This window comes from Bufo gargarizans, chromosome 1 (assembly GCF_014858855.1).
Source record: "Bufo gargarizans isolate SCDJY-AF-19 chromosome 1, ASM1485885v1, whole genome shotgun sequence".
Classification (NCBI taxonomy): domain Eukaryota; kingdom Metazoa; phylum Chordata; class Amphibia; order Anura; family Bufonidae; genus Bufo; species Bufo gargarizans.
Genome location: NC_058080.1, coordinates 480240712 through 480253141, shown reverse-complemented (window position 1 = coordinate 480253141; position 12430 = coordinate 480240712). Strand labels below are relative to the sequence as shown.

General features: G+C 45.4%; 1 protein-coding gene across 6 annotated transcripts in view; it reads right to left on the bottom strand.

Annotated features, from left to right (window-relative positions):
• The window catches only part of AGTPBP1 (ATP/GTP binding carboxypeptidase 1), a 182909-nt gene that overhangs the window by 62585 nt on the left and 107894 nt on the right, over positions 1-12430 (bottom strand). For all 6 annotated transcript variants that reach the window (XM_044273638.1, XM_044273644.1, XM_044273631.1 and 3 more), the window contains 3 exons: positions 6864-6947; positions 3970-4056; positions 3742-3890 (listed from right to left, as the gene is read on the bottom strand). In XM_044273638.1, the coding sequence (XP_044129573.1) occupies positions 3742-3890; positions 3970-4056; positions 6864-6947 (320 nt within the window). The remainder of the gene's footprint in view (positions 1-3741; positions 3891-3969; positions 4057-6863; positions 6948-12430) is intronic.

Genomic DNA, 12430 nt, shown 5'->3' with positions numbered 1-12430 from the left:
TTCTTTAATTAAGCCATTGAGAACTGTCGATACAGTAAATCCCAAGGAGGAACAGTTGATTTCGGAGTTGGTCTAATTCTTGTTGTTGCTTTTATAATGCTTACCCATCTATTCTCTGCCAAGGAATAATCTAGGAACCAGCTTAAGGCTGCTATCTGAACCTTCAGGATGCTGGGTTTAGGACCCTTATCAAACCCTTCCTGTAAAAAATCCAATATTTCTGCCAACTTCGGGAGCAGAGGATTTCAATTTTTTTATACCACCCAGGAGTAATTTTTTTTTTTACATATTTTGTTGTAGATAGCAGAGGTTACCAGTTTATGGCTCCAAAAGTTGATATAACCTTGTGTGATAATCCCTGTAATCTTAACAAGTCCCTTTCAGGATCCATGCTGTCAATCTTAGGCCTTGTTCACACTTCAGTGTTTAGTCAGTGATTTCCATCAGTGATTTGTGAGCCAAAACCAGGTGCAACTCTAAACACAGAACAGAAGCAGATCTTTCCCTTCTACCTCATGTCTGTGGAGGCTCCACTTCTGGTTTTGGCTCACAAATCACTGACCAAACACTGAAGTGTGAACGAGGCCTTAGTCTGTTTATTTCCAGATTCCAGATCGGGCCTTGAGAAAGAAGGTCTGGTCTAAGAGGGAGAGTTATCGGATCTTCTGTAGCCATGGATATTAGGACTGTAAACCATGATTGTTTTGGCCAGAATGGGGCTACTAAAATTACTTTTGTTGCCTCCGTCCTGATTTTCCTAAGGACTGCCAGTATTAGGGGAAACTGAAGGAACGCGTATGCCAGCTTCATATCCCATTTTTGAGATAAGGCTTCTATCTACCCCAAGCCTACAAACATTGCATCCTGCACTGATCTTTTTTGTTGTTGTTCTTCTTCTATGTCCATAGTTTCTCTAATGGCCAATAGCAGAGAGTCCATATGTTCTGAAGAGAAGCAGTATTTCCGCTGCTCATCATAGGATGTGGAAGGCATAAACTTGTCTCCTTCCTCTTCCCCTTCATCGGACTGAGTATATCGGAATTCTAAGTCTCCTCCTGGTCTTTTGGCCCTAGGGGCGCAACTAACCGCCAGAGAGGGCATAAATGATTAAACAGACGCTTTCACTTCTTCTAATAATCGATCTGAGGTTTGTCAATAGTGACAGCTGTTTCTTCTTTACGATTTTACTGATACAATCACTGCATAGTTGTTTAGTGTAAGTATCTTGAAGCCTCTTATTGCATGTAGCACATCTTTTAGGCTTCTTTATAGGTTCCACCTTATAGGTAGCTTCCCCCCCACCCCCCCTAGGAAGATATGACGGACAGTCTTTTAGAGTAGAGTAGAGTAGATACCCAAAGAGATAAAGAAAGGGACCGGATAAGATATTTACTTACATGTCCCTGCACAGGAGGCTCTGGGGATTGCTCCCTGCGGATAGCGGAGGTATCCATAATGTAAGGACCATGATGCTAGCTCCCCTGAGGTTTAAATACCACTGGCACTTAACCCTCCTATTGCCGCAATGCCCCTCCTCTTCCTTCCGGGACTCATCCTGGGAGAGTCAACCAGATGGAACAGGAGGCCGGAAGCGGGCCGGAAAGCCAGGCCTCCAGCGTCCCCTGCCATGCTGGACGCTAATGGACGCCGCAATCCTCCATACCGGCTGAGGTTATATCGCTGAAGCCACTATGGGCGCCACCATCTTGTTTCTAGCTGCCCTTCCGTGGCCCCGGAAATTACGTCAGACGCCCTGCATCTCGTGCGTACCACATCTTCCATGCCGTCCCGGCATCCGTCGATGAGGAGGAGGAAGCCTGGTGCCCAGAGCCCCCCGGGGTTACAGCAACCAACTCCCCAGCCTGTGACCTACTTGGAACTCTGATCTTTCTACAGCCACTTGGCCATCAGGTACCGGAGGGGCTGGGGAAACAGCTAAGGGACCCCCGGCTTAGAGGGTTTTAGCATGGCACCTTACCGGGAGGGAAGGAGAGGAACATGCCCCCCGATCCAACCCCTGCCACTCTTCGGGTTCAGTGACCCCTCTCTGTCCCCGTCCATTATTGGGACAAGAAAAAAAAACACTGGTGGGTGTGTGTGTGGGGGGGGGGGAGCCTTTAACCTCTCTTTGTTTCTGTCCCAAAAGTGGGCGGGGAGACATCCTCCATGTGGTGATGTCCTGGAAAGTTGGTTTAGAAACCCTTATGTTCTGTGTGGAGGGACTGGTTTGATCCTTGCTATGGGGCCCTAACTTCTCCATGTACGCCACTGATTGGAACACACCCCTTAATCACTGAATTCAGTCTCCTTGCCACAGGTATATAAAATCATGCCCCAAGGAATGCAATCCGCCTTTACGAACATTTGTGAAAGAATGGGTCATTCTAAAAAGCTCACTGAATTTAAGCGTGGTACCGTAATATGATGCCACAATTGCAATAAGTCAATTTGTGAAATTTCTTCCCTCTTAGATGTTCCATGATCAACAGCGAGTAGTATTATTGCAAAGTGGAAGCGTTTAGGAACCACAGCAACTGAGTGGCCGACCATGTAAAGTTTCAGAGAAACGTGTTTTGTGGAGTGATGAATCACAATTCAATGTTTGACAGTCTGATCGAAGAGTCTGGGTTTGGCGAATGCAAGGAGAAAGTTACCTGCCTGACCGCATTGTGCCAACTGAAGTCTAGTGGTGGAGGATAATGTTATGGGGTTGTTTTCGAGGGGATGGCCTAGGCCCCTTAGTTTCAGTGAAGGGAAATCTTAATGCTTCAGCGTACCGTACCGTAGCGAGTTTTGTATGCTTTTAGTATTGTGGGAACAGTCTGGTGTGGAGTTTGGTGTGAAAGAACATGAATAGCCTGCGCAGAGTCCTGACCTGAACCCCAATGAACACCTTTGCGATGAACTAGAACAGAGTTCGTGAGTCAGGCCCTCTCTTTCAACATCAGTTTCTGACCTTACAAATGATCGTGTGGATGAATTGACAAAAATTCCCAGACACCCTCCTAAATCCTGTAGAAACTGTTCTTAGACCAGTGGAATAATGCTTATGGATTTACAATGGGATTTCATAAAAGCTCCTGTAGGTGTAATATGTAGGGGTCTCAATACTTTTTTCCATATAGTATGCCTTACTAAATTCCCAAAAGAAAAATGATACAGATTAGATATACTAGTATTGTCTCATCAGTAAGAATCTCATCAGTTACACCTACAACAAGGTGGCGATGGTTCCTTCATCAAATTTTTTACATAAAACAAAAAATAAAGCACACTAAACCCAACAATGTTAACATTGCAATATAACCCTGTTGATTAAAATGGCAGATGAGCTAAATATGCCAAGGAAATATTGTTCTAGGCACTGGAGGTGTCTAGTGGGCAGATATCCTCTGATAAAGACTAATCTATATCTAATCAATATGACATAAATGCTTATGAAGAGAAAAACCTTTTTTTGAGGTCCACACTTTTTACACACAAATAACATGTAAAAGAGTCTTAAAGGTGTGCTGCATTAGCTAACATTCCCCTCTGAAAGTGCTGACCACTTGTATTCCAAATACCCTACTTCCCGTTATTGAACTGTATGGAAAGACTTGTATGGCCATCCCTCTATCTACACATAGGACTCCAAAGCAAGGGTCAGATGTAACACACTCTGGGAGACCATACTTTTTAATAGTCATGTACTCAGAACACTCTACACCAGTCCAAAATGATTTTCACTCTGGGCCTTACCATAATTGAACTGACTGTTGGACTTTTCACAATTGATGATGTTAAAGCGATAAGCAGTACCGGTCTTCATTCCACTCACTTCAAAGTAAAACCACTGATGGTAATGATTGCTATTTATATCAGAGTTCAAGATGAGATCATATTCATGTCTGTAAAATAAATCACAGGTGCAGTTTTTGTCCTTTTAAACATGATTACTGAAGCGGGAGAATCAAGAAGAGGTCTTACTTTCTTATCTGAACAACCTTCCGCAGGTTTCCAGATTCAAACTTAGAATTGAACTTGAGAACTTCACTCTCATCCGGTATGGAACAGCTGAATTGCATTAAGAAGAAGTAAAAAGATGTTAATCCTCAGTAGTCCTGAATATCCTTTCCTGCAAGCTACTTTATTCCCTAGGAGACGAATGTGAAGTGTGCAAACAATGTCTGTAACATCTATCCTCAACCAGAAAAATCAAGAATTAGGTGAACACTATAATCTGTCAATGTAAATTTCTACCCAAATGACTATTCTATTTGTAAAACTGCAACGAGACCTCTTCATAAAGTAAAGCCTATGCTTAGGTTTGTGCAAGAATAGGGCGGTGGGGGTGGCAAACCTCCCCACTTGCCTGACCTGTAAAGGGAAGCTTACTTACTTGCTCCCTGTCACCGGCTTCCCGCTTCTTCTCCTCTCAACCTGTGATGCTCCGCTGGTCTCCTTCGCTGTAAACATACAGTCTGACATCATCTGCAGCCAATCACTGGCTGCAGTGGAGACTGGATCCCCTTGCATCATGTGACAATTTGCCATGACATATGGGGAGCCAGTCACGGCCATGGCCAGTGATTGGCTGCGGTGGTCAAACTGGATGTTTACAGTGAGGGAGACCAACGTAGCATCACAGGCCAGGAGGAGAAGCAGATGGTAGTCAGTGTCGGGAAGCAGGTAAGTAAGCTTTCCTTTACAGGTTCGGCAAAGTGGAGGAGGAGGAGGAGAGGGGGTTTGCCAACACCCCCCCCCCCCCCCCATTCTTGCACAACCTATTTAAAGTGGTATTACGGTTAGAGAAATGTATTCCCTGAACTATTAGATCGGCGTGGGTCCTACCGCTGGGACCCCAACTGATGACTAGAACAGGGCCCCATACCCCATGGAGCCCCCTAAAAAGCATAGAGCGGCTGGTCAGAAATGTGTGCCACCGCTCCATTCATTTCTATAGCAGTGTCGGAGATAGCCCAGTAGAGCACAGGGACATTTATCAATGGGCTTAGTTGCTCATAGCAACCAGTTAGATTCCATGTTTCATTTTTCACAGCCTCTTTTGGAAAACAAAAGGTGGAATCTGATTGGTTGATATAGGCAACTAGGCCAGTTTCCTAAGCACCAGCACAAGTCTTCAAAGTATGCTGCAAAAACTGGCCTGTAATAGCCATATTTAATGAGACATTACTGTAGTATGATACTCAAAGTATGAATGGAATTCACAGATTAGACCATGGAGAGCTTCAGTCAGCAACACAAACTAGTAAATGCCATAAAACAAGCGATTAGTGATTTGCGGGATTTCCATATAAACTGCTTAGTCCTGTTGTATAATGTGTCCTCCATTACTGTTGCTGCTGCTGAGGGTGTGCTACAGAAAGCAGTATCCCCGTTCAGACATGAAAGCAGCTAGTCTCTGCCCACAAGCGCAGACAGATGGTTGGGGGGAAAACTTCTAAAATGCCAGATACTAATTATACATTTATACTAGCACAGTATGCAGGAGAATACACAAGTGCAGGTGGAGTATGCTTTGTCATGCTTTTAAATTAAAAAGGTTTTCTGATATTTTTTTTTTTTTTACTGATGACCTCAGGATAGGTCACCAGTATGTGATCAGTGGGGGTCCGACACCTGGGACCCCCGCCAATCAGCTGTTTGAGAAGGCAATGGCACTCCGCGGTCCTCTCCGTGCTCACCAAGCACTGCACCGTACATTGTATCGCAGCTCAGCCCCATTCATTTGCTGCTCCTAGGCCATATGAATGATGAATGTGACATCAATGGCCTAGGTAAAGCAGAGAGAAGACCGAGCCGCTGCCTTCTAGTACAGCTGTTCAGCCGGGCTAGATTCACATTTCGGGCAGTTTTCCGTTTCTCTATTCTGGTCTAGTGACAAAAAACATGGAAATGCTAGATCTGTGATATGATGGGCACCAACTGTGATCGGGGGCACCCCACCAACTATAATGGGGTCTGTTGAGTTTCCATTAAGGTATCGGTCATTCTGCTGAACAAAATATCACAGTATGCTGCAATATTTTGTTCTATAACTGAGGCTCCTAACTGAACCTCCATCATAGATGTTAACCTAAGCTTTAGGCCTCATGCACATGACCAGTCCGTTTTTTTGCGGTCCGCAAATTGCGGATCCGCAAAACACGGAAGCCGTCTGCGTGCCTTTTTGCAATTTACGGAATGGAACAGGCGGCACATTGTAGAAATGTCTATTTTTGTCCGCAAAACGGACAAGAATAGGACATGTTATATTTTTTTTGCGGGGCCACGGAACGGAGCAACGGATGCGGACAGCCCTATTAAAGTGAATGGGTCCGCATCTGGACCAGAACAACGGTCGTGTACATGAGGCCTTAGTCAGTTATTATCATTTTTAGTGACCATTTTGATTAATTTGTCAAAGGGCTTATCCGACCCCCGAATTGTCGCCCCCATATGCCCGGGCCCCTAACACACAATGTATTTACCTCGCTCACCGGCACCCGCGCCGCTTCTGAAGCCTGCATGGCCACCACTGCATCTCCGCGTCAGGGGGGTGGCAGCCAATAGCAGGTGGTGACGGGGACAGCTTCCCTAGCGTCACCAGCAATGCTAGGGAGGCTCATCCCTGTTACCGCTATTGGCTGCCTCCGGGGAGGTGCAATGGCAGCCATGCAGGCTTCAGAAGCTACGAGGGTGCCGGTGAGCGAGGTAAGTACATTGTGTGTGAGGGGCCCGGGCATATGGGGGGGGGGGGGCATTTCAGGGGACAGATAACCCCTTTAATTTCTAGATTGCTCAAGATGCTACTAACAATATCCAATTTAAATGCACATCATTGTGTGGAGTCAAGATTACAATGTAATACAGCAACTTACTTGGGACTATCAAGGTCATATATAACTCGGTCTATTATGTCATTGGAATGAATCATTCTTTCAATATCTTGAGCTATTTTTGTCCTGTGGCAAATATTAAAAAGGAAATAGTAAGGCAGGACCACAAACTAAACAAGTATGAAAGAGTAGTAGTTTATGGCACATTTATCAATAGGCAATAAATGATATTTAGCACATTTTAGAAGGAAATATACAGCTGCTGGTAGCGGGTTCCTATGGCAGACTTAGGAGCCTTCACAAGGTCCCAGGCTGCCACTGTAGCCAATTGCAGCCTCCACCTTCTGCCTAAGGGCTGTTTCACACGAGCGGATGCCGTGCGTGACATCCGCTGCGTGAATGACAGCCAAGACCCGCTGCGGACAGAAGAAGCACGGAGCAGTAACATGACTGATAATGCTCCGTGTCTCTCTGTGATCTCTTTACTACGAAATCACAGTGAGATAAAGTTGTCATTGTGATTTTGTAGTAAAAAGATCAGAGAGGCACGGAGCATTATCAGTCATGTTACTGCTCTGTGTCTCTGCAGTCCGCATCGGGTCTTGGCTGTCATTCACGGAGCGGATGCCACGCACGGCATCCGCTCGTGTGAAACAGCCCTAAGGGAGAGTTCACATAACCATTATTTTTCCATTCTTCTGAACCGTCAGAAAAACAGGAAAAAAAATAGGATCCTGTAAAACAATGAATCCTGTGCATATTTGGAACGTGTTTGATCCATTTCCATCTGATATCCATTTTTTTAAACAGAAAAAAAGTCCTGCAATGGATCTCAGAAAAAATGGCTGAAACAGATGCCAAATGTGCATAATTGATGACAGAATTTGTTTTGTTTTTTAGAGGATCCTGTTTGTTTTTTTCTGTACATCTGACGGATCAGAAGAATGGAAAAATAATGGTGATGTGAACTCGCCTTAACCGCTCAGATGCCCCAGTTCCTATTAAATGTTGTATCTGAGGGGTTAAATGATCAGGATCAGAGTGATCTTCAACCCCAGTCATTGCTAGTGGGTGTCACCTGTACTGCAATGCTGGAACCCACCATGTAAGGGGTGAGCTCAGATGGTGAACCCACTCCACACATCCCTTACACGCAAATGACATATAGTTACGTTATTCTGGGGGTTAAAGGGGTTCTCCAGGATTACGGATTTTTTCGCCTGCAGCCTTTATACTTATCTGCTTCAAGTCACTTCAGTGCTCTGCGATGTTTTAGCCCCCGGCATGTTTTCTTTTACCACTGCATGGGCATGGATAGATGATTTGCTGCATCCAAAAACTGGCTTCAGCAGTGATGTGCCGCTTCTGTTCATGTCACCGCTAAAGCCAGTCATTGGCTGCAGAGGAGCGTTTGACCATGCCCATGCAAAGCCAAAAGAAGAAAAGCTGAGGACTGAAGCGGTGGGCAGCAGGTAAGTATGAATCTTCTGTTTACAGAGGCAGGCTGCGGGCACTTGCTAAAAAATAAAAATTTGCACATCTGGAGAACCCCTTTAAGGGGTTGTCCAGACTCTAAGGCCTCTTTCACACGGGCGTCAGTTTTTTTGCCCGGATAAGAGCCGGATGCGTTGCGGGAAAATGCGCGATTTTCCCGCGCGAGTGCAAAACATTGTCATGCGTTGCACTCGCGTGAGAAAAATCACGCATGTTTGGTACCCAAACCCGAACTTCTTCACAGAAGTTCGGGCTTGGGATTGATGTTCTGAAGATTGTATTATTTTCCCTTATAACATGGTTATAAGGGAAAATAATAACATTCTGACTACAGAATACATAGTATAATAGTGCTGGAAGGGTTAAAAAAAATAAAAAAGTTAACTCACCTTATCCTCTTGTTCGCGTAGTTCGTTCCCGGTCTGTAGTTTGCTAGCTGTGGGCTTGGGCTAAAGGACCTTTGATGACGTCAGATCACATGCTCCAATCACATGGTCCATCACCATGGTGATGGAGCATGTGATCTGATGTCATCAAAGGTCCTTTAGCCCAAGCCCACAGCTAGCAAACTACAGACCGGGAACGAACTACGTGAACAAGAGGATAAGGTGAGTTAACTTTTTTATTTTTTTAACCCTTCCAGCACTATTATACTATGTATTCTGTAGTCAGAATGCTATTATTTTCCCTTATAACCATGTTATAAGAGAAAATAATACAGTGAATAGACTGTCACCTAGAACCCATGCGTGAAAATCGCACCGCATCCGCACTTGCTTGCGGATGCTTGCGATTTTCACGCACCCCCATTCACTTCTATGGGGCCTGCGTTGCGTGGATTATCGCACCGCAACGCACAAAGAGGAGCATGCTGCGATTTTCACGCAACGCATAAGTGATGCGTGAAAATCACCGCTCATGTGAACAGCCCCATAGAAATGAATGGGTCAGGATTCAGTGCGGGTGCAATGCGTTCAACTCACGCATCGCACCCGCGCGGAATACTCGCCCGTGTGAAAGGGGCCTTAAAATATTTGTTTCAAAAGCTTAGGCTACTTTCACATCTGTGCTTTCCATTTCTATTAAGATTCATCACAGGATCTCAATAGTGGGGGAAAACGCTTCTGTTTTGTCCCCATTCATTGTCAATGGGGACAAAACTGAACAGAACGAAACGGAATGCCCCAGAATGCATTCCTTTCCGTTTGGTTGCATCCCCATCGCGGACAGAATAGTGCTGCAAGCAGCGTTTTTCTGTCCGCAACGTGGTGCGGAGCAAGACGGATCCGTCATGACTCACAATGTAAGTCAGAAGGGACGGATCCATTTTCTCGGACGCAATCTGACACAACAGGACACGGATCTGTCCCCTGTTGACTTTCAATAGAGTTCATGACGGATCCGTCTTGGCTATGTTAAAGATAATAGAACCAGATCCATTCATAACGGATGCAGACGGTTGTATTATTGTGACAGAAAACATTTTTGCTGATCCATGACGGATCCAGCAAAAATGCTGGTATTGAAAGTAGCCTTAAAAAGGTATGACTACGCAAACTAAGTAATACTTATCTTCTCAGGTCCCCTCCACTCTACAGCGAAGACATTTCGACACAGAAACTTGATTGGCTGCAGAGGTGACCACAGTGCACCACTACAGGCAGTTTGTGTATGGAAGGGTTCATTAGTGTGGTTTCTCCACTTTAAGACTGTTCACCAAAGTCAATAGATATCAAGATTTATGTCTGTTGTGCCAAGTATGGACAAACACTAGACCAAGGCCTCTTTCACACAGGTGTTACGGATTGGGGCCGGATAGGATGCGGGTGCGTGGCGGGGAAATCGTGCGAGTGAGCACACAATTTCAGTCAGTTTTGACTGCGATTGCGTTGCGTGGTTCAGTCTTTTCCGCGCGGGTGCAATGCGTCTTGCACACGCATGAGAAAAAACTGAATGTGGTACCCAGACCCGAACTTCTTCAATAAGGTTCAGGTTTGGGTTAGGTGTTCTGTAGATTTTATTATTTTCCCGTATAACATGGTTATAAGTGAAAATAATATCATTCTTTAATACAGAATGCTTAGTAGAAGGTCAATTGAGGGTTAAAAAAAAAATACAATGTACTCACCTCCTAAATAGCTGCCAGTCTCTGCTCTTTCTTCAGGACCTGTGGTGACATCACTGAGCTCATCACATGGTCCAATCACATGGTCCATCACCACAGTGATGGACCATGTGATTGGACCATGTGATGTGACGTCACCACAGGTCCTTTAGCCGGCAGCTCATGATTAAAAAAGTAAGAAGAGATCGGCAACTATGCGATCAAAAGAAGGAGGTGAGTTAATTTTTTTTTTTTTTAACCCCTCAATCCACATTTTACTAAGCATTCTGTATTGAGAATGCTATTATTTTCCTTATAACAATGTTATAAGGGAAAATACTAAAGATCGGGTCCCCATCCCGATCGTCACCTAGCAACCATGCGTGAAAATCACACCACATCTGCACTTGCTTGCGAATGCTTGCGATTTTCACGCAGCCCCATTCACTTCTATGGGGCCTGCGTTGTGTGAAAGACGCACAATATAGAGCACGCTGCGATTTTCAGGCAACGCACAAGTGATGCGCCAAAATCACCGCTCATGTGAATGGGTCCAGATTCAGTGCGGGTGAAATTCATTCACCTTATGCATTGCACCCGCACGGAAATCTCGCCCGTGTGAACGAGGCCTTAACTGTTACTGAATACTATCATTGAAATTATCACTGAATACTACCGCTGAATTTACTTGGTATGCCTGCTTGATTCTTGATAATTATTCACTTGATTACATCTTTTATTCTTGTTCACACATTGTATTACTTTGCTGTACTTGCATATTTAGTACAGTCACTTGGTTTTTACCGAATTACTGATGTGTTGCATCCTTGTTTCTCACCATCTTTAGAAATCATCACACAACACAGTTACAAGCTGCAGCTGCCACAAGTTCATCTTGAAATGTTATTGCAGCTTGGAATTGGTAACGTGAGTATTACTCAGTTTATTATTTTATAGCATTCTAAGACTTTTGGTAAAAACTTTCAAGAGGCTGAACAACCCTTTTTAGGCTACTTTCACACTAGCGTTCGATCGGATCCGTTCTGAACGGATCCGATCATATTAATGCAGATGGAGGCTCCGTTCAGTGCGGATCCGTCTGCATTAATAACTTAGAAAAATTTCTAAGTCTGAAAGTAGCCTGAGCGGATCCGTTCAGACTTTCAATGTAAAGTCAATGGGGGACGGATCCGCTTGAAGATTGAGCCATATGGTGACATCTTCAAGCGGATCCGTTCCCATTGACTTAGGCTACTTTCACACTAGCGTTCATAGGTCCGTTCGTGAGCTCCGTTTGAAGGAGCTCACGAGCGGACCCGAACGCCTCCGTCCAGCCCTGATGCAGTCTGAATGGATGCGGATCCGCTCAGACTGCATCAGTCTGGCGGCGTTCAGCCTCCGCACCGCTCGCCTCCGCACGGACAGGCGGACAGCTGAACGCTGCTTGCAGCGTTCGGGTGTCCGCCTGGCCGTGCGGAGGCGAGCGGATCCGTTCAGACTTACAATGTAAGTCAATGGGAACGGATCCGCTTGAAGATGACACCATATGGCTCAATCTTAAAGCGGATCCGTCCCCCATTGACTTTACATTGAAAGTCTGAACGGATCCGCTCAGGCTACTTTCAGACTTAGAATTTTTCTAAGTTATTAATGCAGACGGATCCGTACTGAACGGAGCCTCCGTCTGCATTAATATGATCGGATCCGTTCAGAACGGATCCGATCGAACGCTAGTGTGAAAGTAGCCTTACATTGTAAGTCTGGACGGATCCGCTCGCCTCCGCACGGCCAGGCGGACACCCGAACGCTGCAAGCAGCGTTCAGCTGTCCACCTGGCCGTGCGGAGGCGAGCGGAGGCTGAACGCCGCCAGACTGATGCAGTCTGATCGGATCCGCTCCATTCAGACTGCATCAGGGCTGGACGGAGGCGTTCGGGTCCGCTCGTGAGCTCCTTCACACGGAGCTCACGAACGGACCTATGAACGCTAGTGTGAAAGTAGCCTTAGCTGTA